Below are 22,183 nucleotides of genomic sequence, written 5' to 3' on the forward strand. Positions count from 1 at the left end.
AATTGATCTTCAAATCTCGCAGTAAAATAAAGCCACTTTATTGAGTATTTCGGGCTTTCCTGAGTTGTTGGATCCATTGATGGAACTCATGTTTGCATAATTGCTCCAACTGTGAATGAGGAGACACGCATCAATAGAAAAGGGTTTCCACAGCATAAATACTAATTTGTGATAATTTTGCACAATGCACTGCAAAGCATTTTTTAAAATAAATTTAAATATTAAAGCTTCAGTGTCTTAATTAAATTATTTTATTATAATTAGATTAAATGATTGGTGTCATGCTGCAGTGACCTCATCCTTGCAGGCTCACAATTGGCTGATTCAGTGGTTGAGGGCGGCCATTTTGGGTTGACATCATTGTAGTCCTTAGTTTACAACACTTAAGTCCCACTTCAGTCAGCACTTAAGAATCAGTCTTATACTTTACTGAAAGTTGCTTTTAGCTGCTTTATAAAAGTCTCCTACTCTTAGAAAAGTCCTACTCTTTACTAAGTATTTTCTGACACTTAAGTCAAAGCTTAAGACTATTCTTAAGAGCATTTCTTAGAAGTTTTATACATACGGGCCCTGATCTATTGCATAACATTTATTTTAAAAAGGTCTGAAAAATTTTAGGTATTATATTTTTGTATATTGTACATGTCTTGGTATTTGCTTGCATGAACTCCACCGCTAAAACCTGACGAGCATGTTCTCCAGCATGATTTGGGATGATCCAAAGACCAGCTTCAACAGAAGAACATCTGACTGACTGTACAAAGAGTCACATGAGCAATGTCACAGATTTGTTTATTTACTTGATTATTAACCTAGACATGAATGTAGGATCATATATATTTATTATTTTTATGTTTCTTTGTTTTACATTCTTCAAAATCCTAAAATGTTTATTTTGAGGTTAGGTAGAAAAAAAAAAATCGTTGAGGTCTCAGACTTTGGGAGAAAGACATATAAAATGTCATTGGTAGCTAAGATGAACAAGAAGAGAGCAGAGAATAAGCTGAAAACTCATGGATAATGGAAATCTCATCCCACATTTCTGTCACTCAAGTGCTACTGAATAGAGTTGTTATAATGGAAACAGTCCTCTTTGGTTCACAGTGATGTAGCCACAGACACACACACTTGTTTTGTTTTCTTTCTTGCTAATTCCCCATCAGCTGCTATCAGACATTTTTTTCAATGTCTCTTTCCTTCCCTTCGTTCATCTCATCTCTCCACTTCTGTAGATAAATCCTCCTGTCTCTGTCTATGCTTTTCCCAAGGTCTGTAATCCCCCTTCCTGAGAGACACTGCCATTCTTCACACACATGCTGAATACATACATGATGATGAAAAGAATATTTGTGCACACTCACATAGTCTCGGTTAAATCCTGTCTACACGTGATGTTGTTTTTAGGTAGCTGGATCTCCTAAACCTCTATAACCCCACTCTCACTCTGCGTGTACACCAAGTAATCTCAAAATCTCATTTTATAGTTCTCAATGTCTATTGTTTTACCTGCTAATCTCATAAATTCAGCCTCTGTACACAAGAAATCTCTGGCCAGGGGCTGAGTTAAATATTACATTTAAGATCAATTATCTTTTTTTGCACTTTTTCTTAAGTTAATGCATCTAGTATCTGTGTGTTTGTGCGCTGATAGAGTGAATGCGTCCAGTTTAATTTGCCGCTAGCCTCAAAAAACAGCAAAATTACAAAGATAATAATGAATTTTCCAGCACTCCTTTTGTCTGTCATTGGTTGGATAAAAAAAGATAGCCCTTCCCCAACCTCATGCAATTGGTTGAGCCAGTATCGCAACTTTTTTCTGGGTGATAAACATACGAATGGCTTATGCTAGTAATGGGGGGGGGGAAATACACACTTCTAATTTAATGTGTGTTTTTGCATTTCTGTGGTGGTGGTGATAAACTAAATCCCTCAAGAACAAAAAGTTATCTTTCAAATTCAGTGCCAATAAACCAGATGTTATTATTTACATAGCTCACTGTAAACATATTAACAGTTAACTTAACTAGGTGAATAGAAAGAGAAAACTGACCAAAGAAGAAGAGAGTTTATGCTAATGTCTGCCGTAGCTCCTCTTATGGCAACTCCACTTGCACATACTTGCATTGCATTATAAATTGCACACTGACACATTTCATACACATAAAACAAAACATAAAACAAGCTTAAAGGTTTACGTTTCTGTACTTGTTACTATATGTTACGTGCCATAGACACACCCAGAAGCACACGTATAGATATATTATCTAGTTAACACACCACAAATGAGCAAACAAAAAGCCTGTAATGTACTAAATTCTCTCTCTCTCTCGGTCTCTCTCTCAGATTCGATTTGCTTTCAGGACATTGTGTCTCTAAGCACAAAACCACACAAACATGAGCTCCCATTTCTCTCGCCAAAAAAAAAAAAAAAAAAAAGAGAGAGAGAGAGGAAGAGAGAGCAAAGAGATACTGTCAATGAATATTACCATCTTTCCTGAAATATTGAGGCGTCAGGAATGAAATCAGACATTAAAGGGACAGAATGTCCACAAATGCGCATATTCGCTATCTCATACAGCCTGATGAAAACCCCTGATGAAAACAAAAACAGATGAATATTTTTTCATTAGTAGATGGGAAGCTCTTCAAATAAACGAATGCCGTGTGTGTGTGTGTGAGAGAGAGAGAGAGACAGAGATAAGATTTTGGGGGCTTTTATAGTTTAACAGGCGTTTCATTCAGCACTGGAGTAGATAAAATCCAAAGATGCAAACCTGCCCACTTTATGACTTAAATAAAATATCCATCATCCTTTCAAAGTGACTGCTCAAGGCAGCGTGTGTCTGGAATTCAACATGCTTTTATTATTTTTCTGATGTCATCTCACTTTCAGCAATAAAAAACAAACAGCCTTGCTCCTGTTTTGCATATTAAGTCTTTTTTGCTCACAACTCTTCGTAAAAGCATGTTTTATGATTCATATTCGCCTATATTACATCTCCACCTGTCTGATTGTACATACATTGCAATGAATTATGCCTTATTTTTCACCCCATAGCCATAAAAAATTTCTGCGCTTCACACTCGCATTCATATGCATGTATCATTCGCCTGCTGTCAGGGGGGGAATGCCCCAGAATTCCTCTATCCTCTTTTAATTTTCCATGAAGAATTCCAGGGACCGCTCTCATTCTCTCCATTCAGTCCTCTGCAAACCACCCGTCACCGTCCACAATGGCCTCTCGCTAGTCCTGTACTTCTCTGCTCCTTGCCCTCGTACAGTGCTGTATGTGATTAACCCCTCGCTGCCCCTCGGACTGGCACAAGGCCACTGGAGAGATATTGTCCAAATCCTTACAGATAGTCCGAGAGCGTGTATTATTCGGTGGGAAAATCCCCATGTTCTCATCGCCACGTGAGTCCGCTGCACCTGTTTCATCTCCAACACTCCTGAGATGGAGGGAATAATGAAAATATGATCGGAAAAGAACAAGAGAGGGAGAGAAAGAGAAAGAGCGTCTGGAGAGGATTAAAAGGATTATATGTAGAGCAATAAAGAAGATAAAACCAGAGAGACAGCGAAAATGCCGTTTACTGTCTACATAGGCAGCTGCCTTATGAGGCAGTGGTGTAATCGTGATGGAATCTCATGTGACTTATTTGGAACACTCGATATAGGCAGCAACTCACACCACACAAGTAGCATTACTCACGTCACGCACACCAGAGACTGAGTTTACAATTAATTCAACTTGAGTTTACATTAGCATGCTGCTAAGCTAACGCTTTGATATTCCAATTAGCGCAAGAAATGCAGAGCACACACACAAATAATATTGGGTAAAATAGTGTGTTGTTCATCAGATTAGAAAAATTTTTACTCAGAACAATTCTGTATTAAAATATTTATAGTCAACTTTTCTGTTTACTCCGTTTACAGGCAATTCCACTTGAGTTTGATGTTAGCATGTTGCTAAGCTAATTCCTCGATTAGTCTAATAAACCTAAATACAGAGCACACACAAATATTGAGTGAAATAGTGTGTTGTGAATCAGATTAGAGCTATTTTTACTCAAAATGTTTCTGTATTCTTGAACCAGTGCAGCGTATGTGGATTACGAGAGTGAAAGGGAGCAAATGAAAAAGTTAAAGAAAGCAGCTTCGATTTTGACCATAACCCATGTATTTCTGTATAAACCACTTTCTCACAACATGTCCCACAATGATTACGTATTAGGTCAATATGTGGTATTTACTGGCTTTTCGTATGCATCCGACCACTTGAACGTCAACACTAGAAAAGCAATCCGGTTTAATGCGTGTTCAACTACTTCTGAAAGTGGTCAAGCTCAAAACTTTTAGACCCTTGTATTTAGCATCTTCAACTTGTGATCGGATCGACGAAAACGCATCTTAATGCTAGGCGTAAACAGGGCCAGAGCGACACTGAATGAAACATCATGTTTGTGAGTGAAATGAATGAACTGGGAGGTGATAAAATGGAGGATAAATTATATATCGATATAACAAGATATAACACGGTGCAATGAGCGAATCAGTGATCAGTGTATGAATATTTTTAGTAAACTGATTGAAATCACTGAGATGAATTAAAATCCCTAACACTACTCCATTAGTAGGGAAATACACATATTAAAATGTCATGTTTTATTACACATAGGGGTGGTGGCGCAAATAGGGGTGGTGGCGCAATGGATAAGACACATGTCTTTGGTGTGAGAGACCCGGGTTCAAATCCACTGTGAGACACCAATGTGTCCCTGAGCAAGACACTTAACCCCTAGTTGCTCCAGAGGCGTGCGACCTCTGACATATATAGCAATTGTAAGTCGCTTTGGATAAAAGCGTCAGCTAAATGAATAAATATAAAAATATAAAATATTACCTTAAAATGCTTAGGTAGAAAGCACATTTAGAGCTATTGTACAGACAAACAAGTGACAAAAGAACAGCAGTACTCATCTATTCCTCTCAGGTCCCAGTACAGACACAGAAATAGACAGATACACCAGAGAGAGAGAGAGAGTTACATCCCTTGTTGTCACTAAGTTGTTATCAGTTTAAATATACGACACCCACAAAGCAAGGCCAGGCAGAAAGCAGATCAGCGCGATGATGTTCACATTGATTTGTCTGTAGATGGGCTTTAAGTAAAGGCTGTTAAACAATAGAGCTGGGGGGCTTTTAATCACAACCGTAAAGGCTTCGAGTGTAAGTGCTGTTTGTTTCTAATAGGCCTCGATCTCACGCCTGTCACAGGAGGAGGAGCTACAAACACTTCTCGCTCTTTTTGTCCCTCAATAATGGTTGAACAACCATTACATTTACGGAGTGTCAGTCTGTCAGTCAGAGCCTAAGAAACCATGAGGCTGTTAAATTGCAATGTGTCATTTTCGAGGAGACGGGAGAGAGAGCGTACAGTCGATTGCTGTCATTTGTAATTCTGACCATGCAAACACACACGCTTACACTTCACACATTCACACAGACACATCATCCCAGCTGTCAAAATCTGTCTGTGTGCTTTCCTCCGACATCAGCAGAACGCAGTCGACAAACAGTGTCTGGAGAAGCTCTGAAAACTTTCGATTTCTCTCAGTCATGCTCCGGCAGGTCCACTGACTGCCACTCTTTTCTTCTCCTTTCAGAACGCCCAGTTATAATTACGCCCCTAATCCAGACAAACACTGGATTATGCGTTACACCGGCGCCATGAAGCCCATTCACATGGAGTTCACCAACATGCTGCAGCGCAAGAGACTGCAAACCCTGCTGTCCGTGGATGACAGTGTGGAGAAGGTACATGATAATAGAATAGAATATAATATTTATGAACCATCCTTACCCCTAAAATAAATGAGCATTTTTAGAATGGGAGAGAAAATACATATATTTTTATTTATTTTATTTTATTTTATTAGTATTTTTTTAGTACATTAATTATTTTCCCAGTTGAGGACAGCTCCAAATGTCCACAGAAGGAGATCTGTACACACTTCATTCCTTAGGCAAAAGTATGGCAGTACCATTGTACATTTATGGTATCAGATTGCATTTCTATGGTAGGTCTATGGATAACATGTACCGAATAATTCTAATATTCTAAAATAATTCAAAGCTTATGTTTCAGTTGTACATTATGGTACTTCAAAGATGGTCAAAACATACATTTTAATGTTATTTTAGTATTCTTTATATAATATTATGCTATTTGTTAATGTTTAGCTTTTATTTTTATATGTTAAGTTTAGATTTAATGTTAATTTTACTTTAAGTTTTAGTATTTTTATGTTTTGTATTTTAAATGTTTGTTTTTTTAAGTAGCTTTATTTGTTTATTTTATTTAGGCTTTATTTCATAAATTTATTTGAATAAAAAATATTTTTAATTGTTTTACTTTTAGTTAACAATAAGAACACAAATTAGAGTGGTGCATTTCACAAAACAATATTTTAAAAAGGGTTTTGTAAATTTACAGTTTTCCCAGGAAAAATTAAATGTTGGCGAGCCATGACAGTGCAAATTTCTCCAAAATGCAACCCCAAAATGATCTATAATTTATTCTACCATTGTCATGTTTCTTTTGTTTGGATATAGATATATAACATGTTGGTGGACACTGGGGAGCTGGACAACACGTATGTAATCTACACGGCTGACCACGGATACCACATCGGTCAGTTCGGACTGGTCAAGGGGAAATCCATGCCCTACGAATTTGACATCAGAGTTCCCTTTTACATCCGCGGCCCAAATGTGGAGGCAGGAGGCATGTAAGTGTTTGAGTTGTGTATCTGATGATGCTATCCAAGAGAACAGAACCTGATTTGACGTGTTCCTGGATCTACATTCCAATCAACCAATCAGATTTTTAGGGACAAGTTTACAGTTTGTCAAGTTTAGGCTTACATCCAGGGTTAGATGCTTCTACATCAGTGTTATTCACCTATCATTTCCATCTGATTTTAGGGATAAGTTAGGGTAGGGTTAGGTTTAGGGGTAGGAATAGGGTTAGGACTACATTTTTAGACAAGAATGTTGTTCCAGGATCAACAAAATATGTTGACCCAGAAACGAGAGATGATAAATACATTGCTCACAAAAAAATGTGTCAAATATATATGTGTATATATATATATTAGACAACGTAACATTTTTCTAGTGTCCTGACTGATTTTCTGAAAGCTCTGCAGAGACTTTTGCTTGGTCTTAAAGCTTTTTACACGGTCGGCTTATTTTCAGTGCACTGCATTGCAGAAAGGCTCTGAAAATATAACGATTATTTCCCAAAAGTATATATTTTTACTTTTTATGCAAATAATTAGGTAGCATATAATTTAGTATATGATTTATGTCTATAGCAATTGCTCTTTGTTTAATGTTTTTGTACAGAGGCTAATGTTACTTTTTAATGAGGTCTGAACTGTGCTTCTTGATTTATGGGCTTTTAATGACTTTCCAATGCCCTGCCACATATAGAGAGGGGGAATGAGATCAGCACTTGTTGCAGGCCATATTTGAACCTGCATCCCCAAGGGAGCACCAGACCAGACCTCTTTTTAAATGTAGAAAACTCAATCTCTCTTTCTCTCGCCAGTGTTCAATATGGTATTCTTGTTTACCACGGCTGTGTGATCTGGCTTCTCTCCTTCTCAGAAAAGCTGATTAGCAGCAGTAAAGTCCACTCATGTGAAGACCACAAGACTTTTTACTGTGAAAGAAAGACTGAAAAGAGGATAAAGTGTTTGGCAAGAGACTCCGAGTGAGAGAGAGGCACAGCTGGGCTCAGTTCAACATCAGCTGAGCCTTTAGGCAATAAAATTAGAGCCAGATGAGGCTAATTTACTTTTTGAAATCAGTATTGAATATTTTTTTTTAATCAAAAGTAAAAGCCTCAGTAGGTCTAAATCACATTGAGGGTGTTTGGGTTTGATGTTTACTTCTGTGTCAGAAAGTGAAAATGTTTAATATATCAGGCAAAGAGGCGAGCTCTAGATCTGTTAGTTCACAGTGCTTCTCAAACAGGAAAGATGGTTTTCAGTTATTTAAAATAAGACAAAACAAGCTTTAAAATAAACTAAAACAGCTAAAAATCAAGATGTAAGATGATGTGATATTTCTTATTTTAATTAGTTCCCTCAACTGTCATTTTTATTAATAACCAGAATCCTTTAAAAACCTGGATATTTGAGAGAATTTTAAAAGTATATATATATATATATATATACATACATACATATATACATACATATATATATATATATATAGTATAGACCTGGCAAAGTCATGGATAATAATAAAATCCTAACAAGTTCCTAAGAAGTTCTTTATAGAACATTTCTATAAAGAATGTACATTACTCTAGTTTTTACTCAAGATCTAAAATATTTTATTCAGTAGAAATTAATATTTGTGTGGTAAAAATAATTTTAAGAACCTTAATCACAAAGTGGAGAAGCCATTTAGATTAAATAATGAACCCTGAATAACATTCAGTTCTTGAATCTTCTGAATTGCCGAATTTAATTATTTATACTTAATATATACAAAAAAAAAAATTTTCACCAGAAGTACCTGAAAATATATTTAGGGCCTTTGAATATGAGGGCTCTCGCTTGGAGTCAAAATGTTTGAGAACCACTGTGTTACCATTCACATTCTTCTCAATGACAGTTGCTTGAAAGGCGAGTGCAGCCCTGTAAGTATGTGTCATCACATCTGATTTCCCAATACTTCAGTGGGTATTCAACCATCTAATGTGACATCCCAAATCCTATGAGCCGTTTATGTTCAGTCTGAAAAACACTGCAAACGACATAGGGAATAAGTGAACATCAATGTATAGTGGGGAAAATTGACCCACTTGTCATTGCATACCACCTCAGTGGATGATGAAATTTCAAACAAAAAGTATATTGTTGTATAATGCATACTGTTTCACATACTACTATTAAAAATAGTAAAGAGAATACAGTGTATATACTTTATTCAATAGAGTATTCAGTAGTAGTAGCTGAATTCCAAGCCCTGGATCTCTCTATTTCTCTCACTGTCCTTATCTTATTATCAGTCAGTGTTCATGTGCTGGTTTCTGACCATTATGTCAAATGGCGACCCCCTCTTCTGTTTCCATAGCAACCCACACATCGTGTTGAACATAGACTTGGCCCCCACCATCCTGGATATTGCAGGGATGGATGTTCCACCAGACATGGATGGCAAATCTGTCCTCAAGCTCCTGGACACAGACCGTGTCATGAACAGGTGAGATTGTCTCCTGAAGTGTGTCATTAAAAAAAATAAAAATTAGTATTTCCTGACTGAATTGTGAAAAGTGGACGTACTGTATGAGTTTATTGGTCAATGTTATTATGTCTTTGGTTACATTAGCAGAATAGAAAAGTCAGATCAGTTGGTACATTTTGAACAGTGGTAACGCATACAAGTAATGCGAGTTTTGTGATCAGATTACTTTTTTGCAGTAACTAATAGTAATAATAATACACTTTATTTATTTATTTGGATTGTGAAGAGCTCAATCTGCAATTTGGGATATAGGAATTGAACAATTTAGATAAATAATGTGAAGCCAAGCCATGCAATGCTTTATATGTAAGCATTATCATTTTAAAATCAACACGAAACCTTGACCGGGAGCCATTGTAAGGACTCCAAAACTGGAGTAATATGATTGCATATCCTGGACCCAGTCAAGAACCTGGCGGCCAAGTTTTGGACATATTGCAGTTTGTTAAGTGTGGATTTCGAAACTCCAGTTAAAAAGGCATTACAGTTATCTATCCGAGAGACAACGAATGAGTTTTCACCTTTTCAGCTACAGAGAAATTTAGCATAGGACGCAATCTTGCTATATTTCTGAGGTGAAAAAAGGACGTTTTAACTGTACTATGAACAAAAGAATCAAATAAAAGTCTAGCATCAAATATAACTCCAAGGTTCCTCTCTTCAAAACAGAGCCATCAATAGTCAGAGACAGTGTACCAGCTTTGGAAATTTGATGAAGGGAACCAATGAGCGTGAGACACAAGCAATTATTACTCATCCATGTTTTTATCTCAGAAATACAACCAGAGAGAAAACCAACATCAGGGTGTCCACCAGATTTTGATTGTTTATCAACAAATGACCAAGTGGGGACAGATAAATATTAAAGAGTAAAGGGCCCAAGACTGAGCCCTGGGGAACACCAGTGAAAACAGAGCTAATCTCAAACCTGTAACCACTCATAGAAACGAACTGAGAACGGTCAATAAAATAGGATTTAAACAACTTCAAAGCTATCCCCGACACACTCAAATCTTTTTCAAGGTCGGATGAGTAATATACTATGATCAACAATATCAAAAGCGGCTCTTAAATCAAAAAGGATCAGAATGAATATTGCTCCAGAGTCAGAGGCCACCGACAAATCATTGGTAACTTTGACCAAAGCCGTTTCAGTACTGTGGAATTTACGAAAACCTTACGGAAGGGGTTCAAAGAGGATATTAATTGTGAGATGGTTACACAAATGACAGGCAACAACACACTCAAGTATTTTTGCAAAGAACGGAAGATTAGAGAGAGGTCGAAAATTGTTAAAATCATCCAGGGCAGCTTTTTCTTACTTTTAAAGTAATACATTACTTTTAAATGTACAACAACATATGGGAGTTACTTTTTCAAATAAGTAACGCTAATTACTTTTTCTCATTTATTGACTGACAGCTCTCCTGTCCCCATGTTGAGAGAAATGAGGAATAAGTGCAGAGGCGTTGTGTGTGCTGTGTGAACATGATGGTTATTGTAGTTTTAGAATAAATGTGAGCAGACATTTACTCATCTCATTTGCAGTGCAAACTCAGAGTATTACACAAACCTGCAATAATTAAATGTTAAATAACACAAATACACATATGTATTAAATCTTATTATCCAATGTCTTTGCTGCTGACCTTTGATGACCCAAGTTAACCACATGAATAAGCAAACATTACTTTAGTTAAACATAACATTTGTGGTAACTAACGCAATTAACACATTACTTTTAAAAGTAACCTTCCTCAACAATGATTTTGAAGTAATTAAAAAATCATATTAAAACATGAACTAATGAACTGTGCACAGTATGGCCAGAGATATTTATTAAGAACTGTGGTATTCACAGCCAATCTTTTTTAGTAGCCTTTAGAATCAACAGCACTACTTCGCTATATTACTTGATCCTATTTGTAATGCTGAGTTTCCTGAGGACAATGACACATTGCATTTAGCCTAATCCTGAGTCTGTCAGAGCTGCAGGAATAGCACCTCGCCTCACTTCATTGTCATTGAGTGGCAGCAGATGGCAGTCTGCCAGGCGTCCTACTGGCACAGAACCCCTCATCACCATGACACCTGCTGAAATCTCATCTCTGCACTCTTCCGCTAGCCTGCGTACCTCTTTTATTTTAGATGAGAGGAAGAGATGCATATCTCAGCAGGAGGTGGGGGGACAGGAAATAAGAAATCCGGAGGGAAGAGGGTCTTTCAGGAAAAATGACTGGCCGGGAGTTTGAGGGCTACATCTCTCAATCCCCTCAGACACTAATTAAACAATTAGATCTTTACATTTCATCTGCTTCCACATGTTTTTAAGGCATCTCTAAGCAGTTGTTAGGGTCTCTGGGTGCTTACTAGTAATCAAAAGAAACAAGATTTTCTGGTCATAAATATGTCTAAAAATAGTGTTGAGCACTATGACTAAAACGTCCCCACAATCTGCCTTTACTGGGAGATTGTTAGTATCATGCTACAGTGCACATTCCATCAGTTGCAGTTCAATGGATGTTTTAATTATTATTGTTTCTGATTACCATCTCTATCGTGGTTATGCTAATGTGACATTGATTTTCTTTATCATCACAAAAGTTTTAAAGTCTTGCCAGTTTAAACTTTCAAACGATTTTACTCGAGCGCTGTTCCTCAACTAACAGGAAAGGTTCTTGGCAAGGTTCTCTCAAAGTTATGAATACATTATTCCAGTAGTGTTAATAGAACGTTTCTTCAGGGTTATCTGCAAGGGCGTAGATTTGGTTTGAACATTTGGGGGGGTCGAAAAATTATTCTGCATATTTTTCCTGTGATCATGGTATAAATATTGGGGGGTTGTAATGCATAGATTTAAATATTGGGGGGGTTATCTCCCCCCCAACCCCCCCACAAATTACGCCCCTGGTTATCTGTTCCCTTAACATTCGCTGTAATCCAAGGAAAAAAAAGAATGGCAAGTTTTTTGACATTTTTAACATTCAGAGAATATTCAGAAATAACATTTTCATAACTTAAAGCTGCCGTCGGCAAGTCTGGCAGATTGGGTCGATTAGCCAAAATTTTGAATGTTTACAACTCTCATGCCCCTCCCCACTACCAGCGAGCACCCTCCCATCGAGGTCGTGCTCGTCAGTGCGTCACTGTGCGTGTGTACCTGATTTTCTGTGAACGCGTCCGTCTCTTCAGCATCTATCAACACCATGGACTCGGAGGTAGGCTGCCCTGGCTAATCTATCCATAGATAGCAATAACCGAGGAATTGGAAGCTTGTTAGTAGATTTTCTCTCCGCCATCACGCTTCATGCAATCTCCAGGCGAACTTCAGGCGTGGCGTGTGCATGTGATATTAACGTGCGCGAGTGAGGGGGGATCTGTGGCGTGTGCACGACCTGTGATTGACAGTCAGATATCACACCCCCCTGCGCTGATTGGACCTGATGAAGCGGGAGCGCTGGATTTTTGCAAAACAAATAACACGCTCCAGGTGGAGTTAGAAGCTCGGTTTTTTTTCTAAAACCACCTTATTTATGTTGTTCTGTCGGATTATAGTGTCGATTACACTGAATATGATAAAAAAAATGTTGCCGACGGCAGCTTTAATGGGAATGTTAGCAAAATGTTCTTAGAACATATTTTTGTTAGCTGGGTCTGATGTACAATTGACGTATTACGCTTGAACGGTCAAATACACAAGTTTATGTCAAAAACATAAGTAAATGAATGGAAAGAGAATGTAAATAGTTTTGAATGTCAAAATGTAATGCGTGTCAGTATATCAGATCCATGCATTAACTCTTAAAGTGACAGCAGCCTAATATACATGCAGAAAATCACTCGCTGCTCTTGGCTGAAGAACTTTTGTAGCTTTAATAAGAATCAATGCACATTTTATTCATACAGTGAAAACTATGAAGCGTTGAATTTTTACATTTGATTATTCAGTTTCTTACTTGAATGGCTAAATAGACCTTCAGTACCTAACAACATTTTTATAATTGAAACATTCCTTAAAAATGGTAGTTTTCAAAACCAAGTGAAACCAACATGAATGCAAAGAATGCATTTCTAAGAACTTGGCACATGAGTTTAAAACTTTCTTTTATTGTGGACACTAATACATCATTGACCCAATAGCAAAACTCTCTTCAATAATCCCCATGATTTTAAAGTATAATTCGTCTGTTGTGCAAATGGCATGGGACAAAGTATGCATAACTTTAGGTTTGGGGTTTGTGTAATAATGCTACCTTAGTACCACTAACAAGAGGAGTGTGAATAGGAGAAAAGGCCAGCCAGAACACTCTTAAATCTGTCCAAAACTCCTGCGGAGATCAGAGAGTGTGTGTGAGAGCACAGATCAATAGCTCATATCTGCAGAGAAGGTCAGGAGGTGCACCTCTATACATCCTTCTGTTTTTCAGTAGAGGGGAGAAAAACACTTTAAATCGCAGGCTGGATTTCTGTTTAAGCCGTTTGTAAAAAAAAAAAAAAAAATCTGCTTTACTATTTTTCATTCTTTTTCAATCTCGGGCTCAATTTGTCGCGTTTAGTCATCATTCGAAAAAGCTGAGAGAAGGCCAATTTCTGGCCAATTTGCTGTTCCAGATGATCAGTAACGAAGCCGGTAAATCAATATTCACCTGTCTCTCCCAATTGCAGGTTCCAGCTCAACAAGAAGGGAAAAGTGTGGAGGGACTCGTTCCTGGTGGAGAGGGGGTGAGTCAGCACAAATGAAGTCTGAAAACAGCCTGAGAGCTCTGGGTTCTTGCTGTGAAAGGTCAACAAATGTTTATTCAGGTTTTTCTTTTCTTCTCTGGTGACAGGAAACTGCTGCATAAAATACTGAATGACGAGAAAGATATGGCCCAGGAGGAGAACTACCTGCCCAAATACCAGCGTGTTAAAGACCTGTGCCAGCGCGCTGAGTACCAGACGCCATGCGAACAGATCGGTCAGGTACAACAACATACACACAGGAGAATCTTTGTCTTTCCTTTTTATTTTTCCTGGCAATCTGGCACAATTAATATATATAAATTAAAAATATATATATATATATATATATATATATATATATATTTGAGTAATTAGTCGATTATTTTGACGATTAATCAAGTAATCGGAAAATATTTTTGTGGTAATGAAGTGAACCAGTAAAATTACTTGAATACATCTATAATAACATTGAGGCAATAATAAATGCTTCAAAGAAAGTATCAAAAGCAAGTAGTTTTATGATTTTATTGAACAACACATAATGTAATATACATAATATAAACAATCATCTTATGTACATTACGTATTATAACAAACATAGAGTATTATTACTTAATAAAATATAAAAATGTATACAAAAATTATTATTTTTTAAATCGAACATATAAACATATAAATAAATAAAAAATCGAGGAATCATAAGAACCCTACCAGTATCTTTACTGTGGCTCAAAATGTACGATGCCCTACGCAAACTGCGTACTCTGTATATGAGTGGCAGCTCTCTTTGAAAATTAGCAAACACTCTATTGCTGACCTCAATATGTCACAAAGACTCTTTAAAACACTAAAATCTCATGTTCAATCGTTTGTGCATAATCTAATATATATTCATGAGCTATGCCTTCACCAGTTAATGGGCATCACCAAGCACGTCTGTGAATCACACAACTTCCCGCCACCCAGAAATATATCTATCTGTTATAAAAAAATATATATATTTATGTATTATAATAAAAAAAATCATTATTAAAATACACGCTTTTGCAGGGAGGATGCAGTGTTTCTTAAAAAACTTTAATACCATAAAACCATAATATTACCATGGCACCTGGTAATACTTGCATGGTAATGGTTTTTGACATATTCTGTCACTATAGGCCCTCACACAAGTACGGGTAGGTGTGTGTGTGAGCTGACTGTTGAAACAGAAGTGAGAACAGAGAGATGTCTGGGCTGTCAGATCAGACACCTGAAATTTCATGCTCTCACTTTCAGCCTAACAAGACTGGCCCACTGTTGCCCTCCAGGGACCCGCAGCCCATTCCTGCATTATCTATCCTCTCCATCTCTAGCTCTTTCTTTCTTTTTCATGTCAGTCAGGCATTATTCCTACATCTTCTTTTCAGTTTTGATCAAGAAGTTTGTCTTTAAGCACCTTCACAGTTTTTCAAAGCAAGAAAAATGTGAATTTTCAAAACAAGATAAAGGGGAAATTGCTCCCGCCGATAGTGTTGTTTATGTGCACATGCTTTCTGCATTGTTTTAGCTCCTGATTTACTTAGAATTATGTGAATCAGGTAAAGGTTAAAAACTCATCTAATTTGCACGGCACAATTCCCAGCACAGATAAGGTAGCACCTGGTACAGTTTGCTGGATTGGCCTTTATAATTTCAAACCCACATTCTTTCATTTACCAGTCTTTTAAGTCAGCATGGAACAGAAGTTGCAATACTCGTTTCTTCCCTATTGTTATGTATAATCAACTGAAATGTCTTCTGGAACGTGAAAAAAAGTAGGGCGGGACTTGATTTTGTACATGGGAAGCTGATTGGATGGTTGTGGTTTGCTATTGGTCGATCTCATGTGAGTGACAGGTTGCCCCGCCCTCACGCCAGGGACATCATTAAAGAATAGACGAGATGAGCTGCAAGAGGGAGGGGAAGTTATTTTGATGAAAGTTTACGAGGGCATGCAAATTAAAAAAATAATAATGATGTGCACGGATAAATCATTTATAATAAATACTGCTATATTCCATAACAAAAGAATTGTCACTTTTGGTTTCATGGGGACTTTAACCACAGGGCCACCTCTCTGACAGTGTGCAGCTCAGAGCGCGGTGTGACTTGTGCTCCTCTTTAACAAAGCTTTTAACGAGGTGGATTTGTGATCATTTCAGCCGAGTAAGATTTCACACACTAGGCAGGGGGTTTATTTTCACCTTTTACTTCCGGTGTATAAGCACACACACACACACACACTCGTCAAGGTGAAAAGTTAATCGGTTGTGATGGTGTCAAACAAGTTGTCTTCATGAGCAGACACTGTCAAATACAGTTCAGTTACAGAGGAATGAGCTAAGATTATTTTATAAGAACAAGATTAAGATAATTTCCCTCGAGTCATATCAAGAGAGCTGGCTTGTTATATAAAAAAAAATAAGGTATGGTAATAGATGGCATTACTTTAATGTACCCTGGCATTTACACTTCATTCAAAAATATATATATAAAAAAAACACAATATTATCAAGGGATCATTGCAACAACAAAAAAAAGGTATACATGGTATTACCATAGTACCATGCCTAAACCGCCATTTCAATGCTTTGACACTTTCTGTTATTGTCCTGTTAATGTATGCGTCATCTTTCAGAGTAAGAACGCATGAAGATGTCCCTCTCTCTCTCTCTCTCTCTCTCTCTCTCTCTCTCTCTCTCTCTGCAGAAGTGGCAGTGTGTTGAAGACGCCACAGGGAAGCTGAGGTTGTCTAAATGCAAAGGCATGGCCAGTCTGTCTGCAGTGCGGAAGCCGTCTGTATCCAGCATCAAATCCCAGCTTTATCTTCAGAGCATGAGCATGAGCGCTGATGTCAGCGTGAACTCTGAGCCTCAAGCCTGTGACTGTGAACCCAAAAGCTACAGCACCTTCTCCAAGAATAAACTCTTCTCCAAAAAGAGTGAGTACGACTAGATATACTGCACAGCTACAGGCACACACAGCAACAAGTCCTCCACAAAAAAACCAACAAAAAAAATCATTCAGGATGCATTCAGTCAATTATTCTGTGTGGCTCTGCTGCCCTCCAGTGGAGGTAAAACGCACACACACACACACACACACACACACACACACACAAAAGACTTTTCTGCAACATTATGTTATATATTAGGCTATATATAATTATATATAATATATAATATATATTTTTTTTATTGTTCTTCTGATTGTTATTAGTATAATTATTATTATCAGGATTACTCTACTTTGTTTACAAAATTTTCACTAAATTTAAGGAAATTTGCTCTTAACTTGCAACAAATCCTAGTGACTGACATCTGTCAATTATCTCTTCATAGTTCTATATTTGTCAATTTTATCAGAAAGATTTATTTAGTATAGTAAACTTTCAAATACTGTTAACATTATTAGTAGTAGTAGTAGTAGGAGTAGTTGTTGTTTAATTATGATAAATCATGTATTATTTTTTTATACAATTATATTTAAATTATTAGAATAATTTATTGTTATTTAAAAAATTGATAATAATAATAATTAAAAATGATTTATTTAATATTATTCTAATAATTATATATATATATATATGTGTGCGTTTCATAATGTATTTTAGATAATAATTATGTTTGTACGCTACCGTTCAAAAGATTGTGGTTGTTAAGACTCATATAAAGTCTCTTCTGCTCATCAAGGCTGCATTCAATTTATCAAAAATACAGTAAGATCAATGATATAGTGAAATTTTATTATAATTTAAAATAACTGTTTTCAGGAAATAACAAGAAAATTGACTTTTCTGGAATATTATATAATAATAATAATAATAATGTTAATAATGTTATTATCAGAATCACTTTATTTTCCATTTTGTGAAAAACACCATTACAATTGATAAAGTATTTGTCCATTATTTTTTAATATACGTTAATAGATATAGATATCAATGTGTAGGCTATATATATATATATATCAATGTATAATGTTTTTATATATATATATATATATATATATATATATATATATATATATATATATATATTATTTTTTTTTATTGCCACTGTTTTTGTCCTGGACAAGTGCTAATGTCAAGCCCTGCGTTTGATTGACAGAGCTGAAGTCACTGAAGAGCTACTCCAGGAACCGCTTTGCCCGAGCTGTTTCCATGGAGATGGGAGGAGACCTGTACGCAGTGGACCTGGATCACGAACACAGACCCGCGGGACACAGGAACCTCAGCCTCCAGCAGAACACAGCGGATGAGGACGAGTTCAGCGGGATGGGTCCCACTGCAGACGGCCAGACCAGCAACAGTCTGACTGTGCCCTCCTCCATTAAAGTCACTCACAGGTGTGTGCCTCACATGTGACCGAGAGACACGTGACCGAGAAAAGATGGACTGTAGTGTGCTGAGAATATGTGTGTGTGTGTTTCAGATGTTCCATTTTGGCCAATGATACAGTGAAGTGTGACGGTGGTCTGTACAAATCACTGCAAGCATGGAAGGACCACAAGCTCCACATCGACCATGAAGTAAGACACACGCTGCCACCCTTCTGTCGACATGTTGTCCCAAAAGGGGACGTTTAGCAGAATGTTCACGTTGCTTTTTTCCATACGATAAATATGAACGATGAAAAATTTACTTTTACATTTGAATGTAAAAAAATGACAAAAAAGCATCAGTAAAAGTTCATAAAAGTTACTTATATTTCCAGTCTTACAACGTTAATATATGTACACTGTCATCTCTTTCCCAGATCGAAACACTCCAGACCAAGATTAAAAACCTGCGTGAGGTCAGAGGTCACCTGAAAAAAGCACGACCTGAAGATTGTGACTGCAACAAATACTAGTGAGAGTGACATCTGTCAATCATCTCTGCATCGCTGATGGACCGTTTTTGTCAATATTTTTATGTCTACTGTTTTATTCATTCATTTTTTAAAATGTATTAATTAAATTAAAATAAATTATATACAAATTTATTTAATTATTATTAATCATTTTTAATACTTACATGTATAATTAAAGTATTTAATACAACATATACTTTCATTATACGTTCCTTATATTAATTAGTGGTGTTTGCCAAAGGCAAGGCATATATTAAAAGGCTTATATATATATATTAAAATTCATATTTTTTGTTTATATGTTTTTTAAACATACATGTATTCAATATATAATAAATAAAATATATAATGAAATAAATATAAATAACTAATTTTAATATTTTAACATTAATAATTAAAATATAGTTGATAAGTAACAAAATATATAAAATATATGTTTGATACAATTGTATTCAAATTTGCTTAATAAATTATTATATTTTTCTTCTCTTTAAGTTACAAATCAAAGTACAAGAGTAAACTGAGGAAATACAAAGCAGGAGGCGTCCATCCGTTCAGGTGGGTTTCTGTGTCTACTGTATGTACAGTATGTGTGAATTCATACGTGTTGATTATGGTTTTGATTGTTCTCTCGTCCTCTGTAGGAAAGGAAAGGACAAGGATAAGAAGGCCTGGTTATTACTGGAGCAAAAGCGCAGGAAGAAGCTGAGGAAGTTACTGAAGCGCCTGCGTAACAATGACACCTGCAGCATGCCTGGCCTAACCTGCTTCACACACGACAACCAGCACTGGCAGACCGCCCCCTTCTGGACACGTAAGACTCACACACACACACACACACACACACACACCTGCTTCACACACGACAACCAGCACTGGCAGACCGCCCCCTTCTGGACACGTAAGACTCACACACACACACACACACACACACACACCTGCTTCACACACGACAACCAGCACTGGCAGACCGCCCCCTTCTGGACACGTAAGACTCACACACACACACACACACACACACACACACCTGCTTCACACACGACAACCAGCACTGGCAGACTGCCCCCTTCTGGACACGTAAGACTGGCAGACCGCCCCCTTTTGGACACGTAAGACTCACACACACACACACACACACACACACCTGCTTCACACATGACAACCAGCACTGGCAGACTGCCCCCTTCTGGACACGTACAGATGGTGGACAACCAGAATGAGACTTTTACCGCGGCGGCAAAATTGGGATGTGTATTTGCTGCCTTTTACCGCTGAGTGGCGCTGTAATCACAGACTTTGAAAAGTGTCAGTTTATTCTCTTTATGACGTAATCTGCCGCAGCAGTAATCTGAGCTGAGGTCACAGATAAATTCAAGATAAATCTTGTGGTTAAACGAATTCAAATTCATTGAATTAAAAAAAAAGTAGACACACGTTAACATTGTGTGCCCAGTTTTTCTATAATTTAGAAAGGCTATGTCAATAGGTTACTTGTCATTTACTTCGTGTTATTTTAATGTGTTTGTAGATTTATTAACTGAAACATATAGTGAAATAAATTAAAATAATTTACCGTAAAATTAAAACATTTTCAGGACTTGCAGTTACTAACCGATGTTAGTCGGTTTAAGCATTCTTTGTTATATTCAGAATTAAATAGGCTTACTTGTTGTTATGATTATCAATTGAATTCTTTAATAAATAATCAACCACAATGCCTATTACTGCCGCAGCAAAAATAAACCAGTCGAATTTCAAAGTCGTTCGCGAAATGACTATAGGCTATACCGTGTGGCGCAAGTGACAGGGCAAAACAGCAGCAACTGCGGCATTTTAAAAGGTAAGTTTCCTATCTGTTTATAATAATAAATAATATATATATATATATTTCATTATTTGAACAAAAATGAGACTGATTGAATATGTAAAAATATAAATCTGCTAAATTTTTTTTTTGTGTGTGTGTGAATCATTCACGAGATTGAGATGACTGACAGTTATACCCGGCCATAGCAACGGAAGACAGATTTTCAAAACAGATCGAACAAATCAGAAAAATACTTTCAATACAGTATTGCTTTCAATTAAAAAAAAACAATGAAAATGTAAAAGAAAATTAATTAAGTTTGAAAACCCATCGCACATTTCAAGGTATGAATAAAGTGTCGGGACAGTTTATTTATTTAAACAGGGTTGCATCGATAGTTTATTCCCTTTGTGATGCAAATTAAGAAACACAGAATCTTATTCTTGCAACATTTTAAATTTCTATTGTCAAAGAAATTGCAGCTAAATAAAAAAATTAAAACGGTACAAAACGAAAAAAGTTCAAACCAACATAAATTAAGAACAGGCGTTTTTCTTTGCCTCTCTCGCGCTGGATATTTTTTTAGTAAGTTTGGTCTCCCTCACTGCACGCGGCGGGTCTTTCTCGAAATGAAGCATTTCAGCGTAAAAAAACACCATACAGCTGATAATACTGTTTATGTCGCTGTGTGTCATCCACACAAATCACGAAGAAAAAACTGTAACAAATAGCTTTTGTTCCTTCAAAGATAAAGCATGCCTTGCTGAATTCACCTTAATAAAACGAGGTGGGTCGCGAATTAAAGAGCTGCTAAATTGAAATTGTTTGTGGAAAACCTTTAAATACAATCAATAAAACTACAATATAAAACTTAATAAGATATAGGGCCTACTGTACATAGGCTATGGACTTTTGGAGATTTTGAGATTAATCCTTAAAAGAATTTTGCCTTTGCCTGCTCATCAGGCTGGCTCCGACACTCTCCATATGAAAGACGGAACATTAACACCTCTGTCCTGCACCCCCACGATAAAGCAACTATTGCCTTCTCTAAACCCCCCACAGGCTAGCTGAGTTTGCAAAACAAAACAAAGAGTTTGCCACTCGTCGTGGTGTGCCAAAACACTTAATTATAAACTTCAATATTTCATTCAAAACAATCTCAAAACGCTTTGTGACATTTTGAAAAGCCGTGGATGCATTACTGCCACTGGAACCATGAACGCAACAGAATACTGGTTCTGATTTTATTGTTTGTCGTTTAAACGTCATATATATATATATAGGCCTATATATATATATATATATATATATATATATTTTTTTTTTTTTTTTTTTTTTTTTTTTTAACAGAACTGCTTTTGAAATTACGATTGGAATTATTATAGGTTACAGAAGTAAAGTCAATGTATAATATTTGTTCCTTGGTGTAAAATGGAAATGCATGGTGAT

General features: G+C 36.6%; 1 protein-coding gene across 8 annotated transcripts in view; it reads left to right on the forward strand.

Annotated features, from left to right (window-relative positions):
• The window catches only part of sulf2b (sulfatase 2b), a 141,155-nt gene that overhangs the window by 110,131 nt on the left and 8,841 nt on the right, over positions 1–22,183 (forward strand). For all 8 annotated transcript variants that reach the window (XM_082145041.1, XM_082145042.1, XM_082145038.1 and 5 more), the window contains 11 exons: positions 5,671–5,821; positions 6,620–6,795; positions 9,158–9,286; positions 13,994–14,050; positions 14,158–14,290; positions 16,781–17,012; positions 18,181–18,418; positions 18,505–18,601; positions 18,829–18,923; positions 19,420–19,482; positions 19,569–19,738. In XM_082145041.1, the coding sequence (XP_082001167.1) occupies positions 5,671–5,821; positions 6,620–6,795; positions 9,158–9,286; positions 13,994–14,050; positions 14,158–14,290; positions 16,781–17,012; positions 18,181–18,418; positions 18,505–18,601; positions 18,829–18,923; positions 19,420–19,482; positions 19,569–19,738 (1,541 nt within the window). The remainder of the gene's footprint in view (positions 1–5,670; positions 5,822–6,619; positions 6,796–9,157; positions 9,287–13,993; positions 14,051–14,157; positions 14,291–16,780; positions 17,013–18,180; positions 18,419–18,504; positions 18,602–18,828; positions 18,924–19,419; positions 19,483–19,568; positions 19,739–22,183) is intronic.

Source organism: Leuciscus leuciscus, assembly GCF_965113295.1.
Source record: "Leuciscus leuciscus genome assembly, chromosome: 18".
NCBI classification, from domain to species: Eukaryota; Metazoa; Chordata; class Actinopteri; order Cypriniformes; family Leuciscidae; genus Leuciscus; species Leuciscus leuciscus.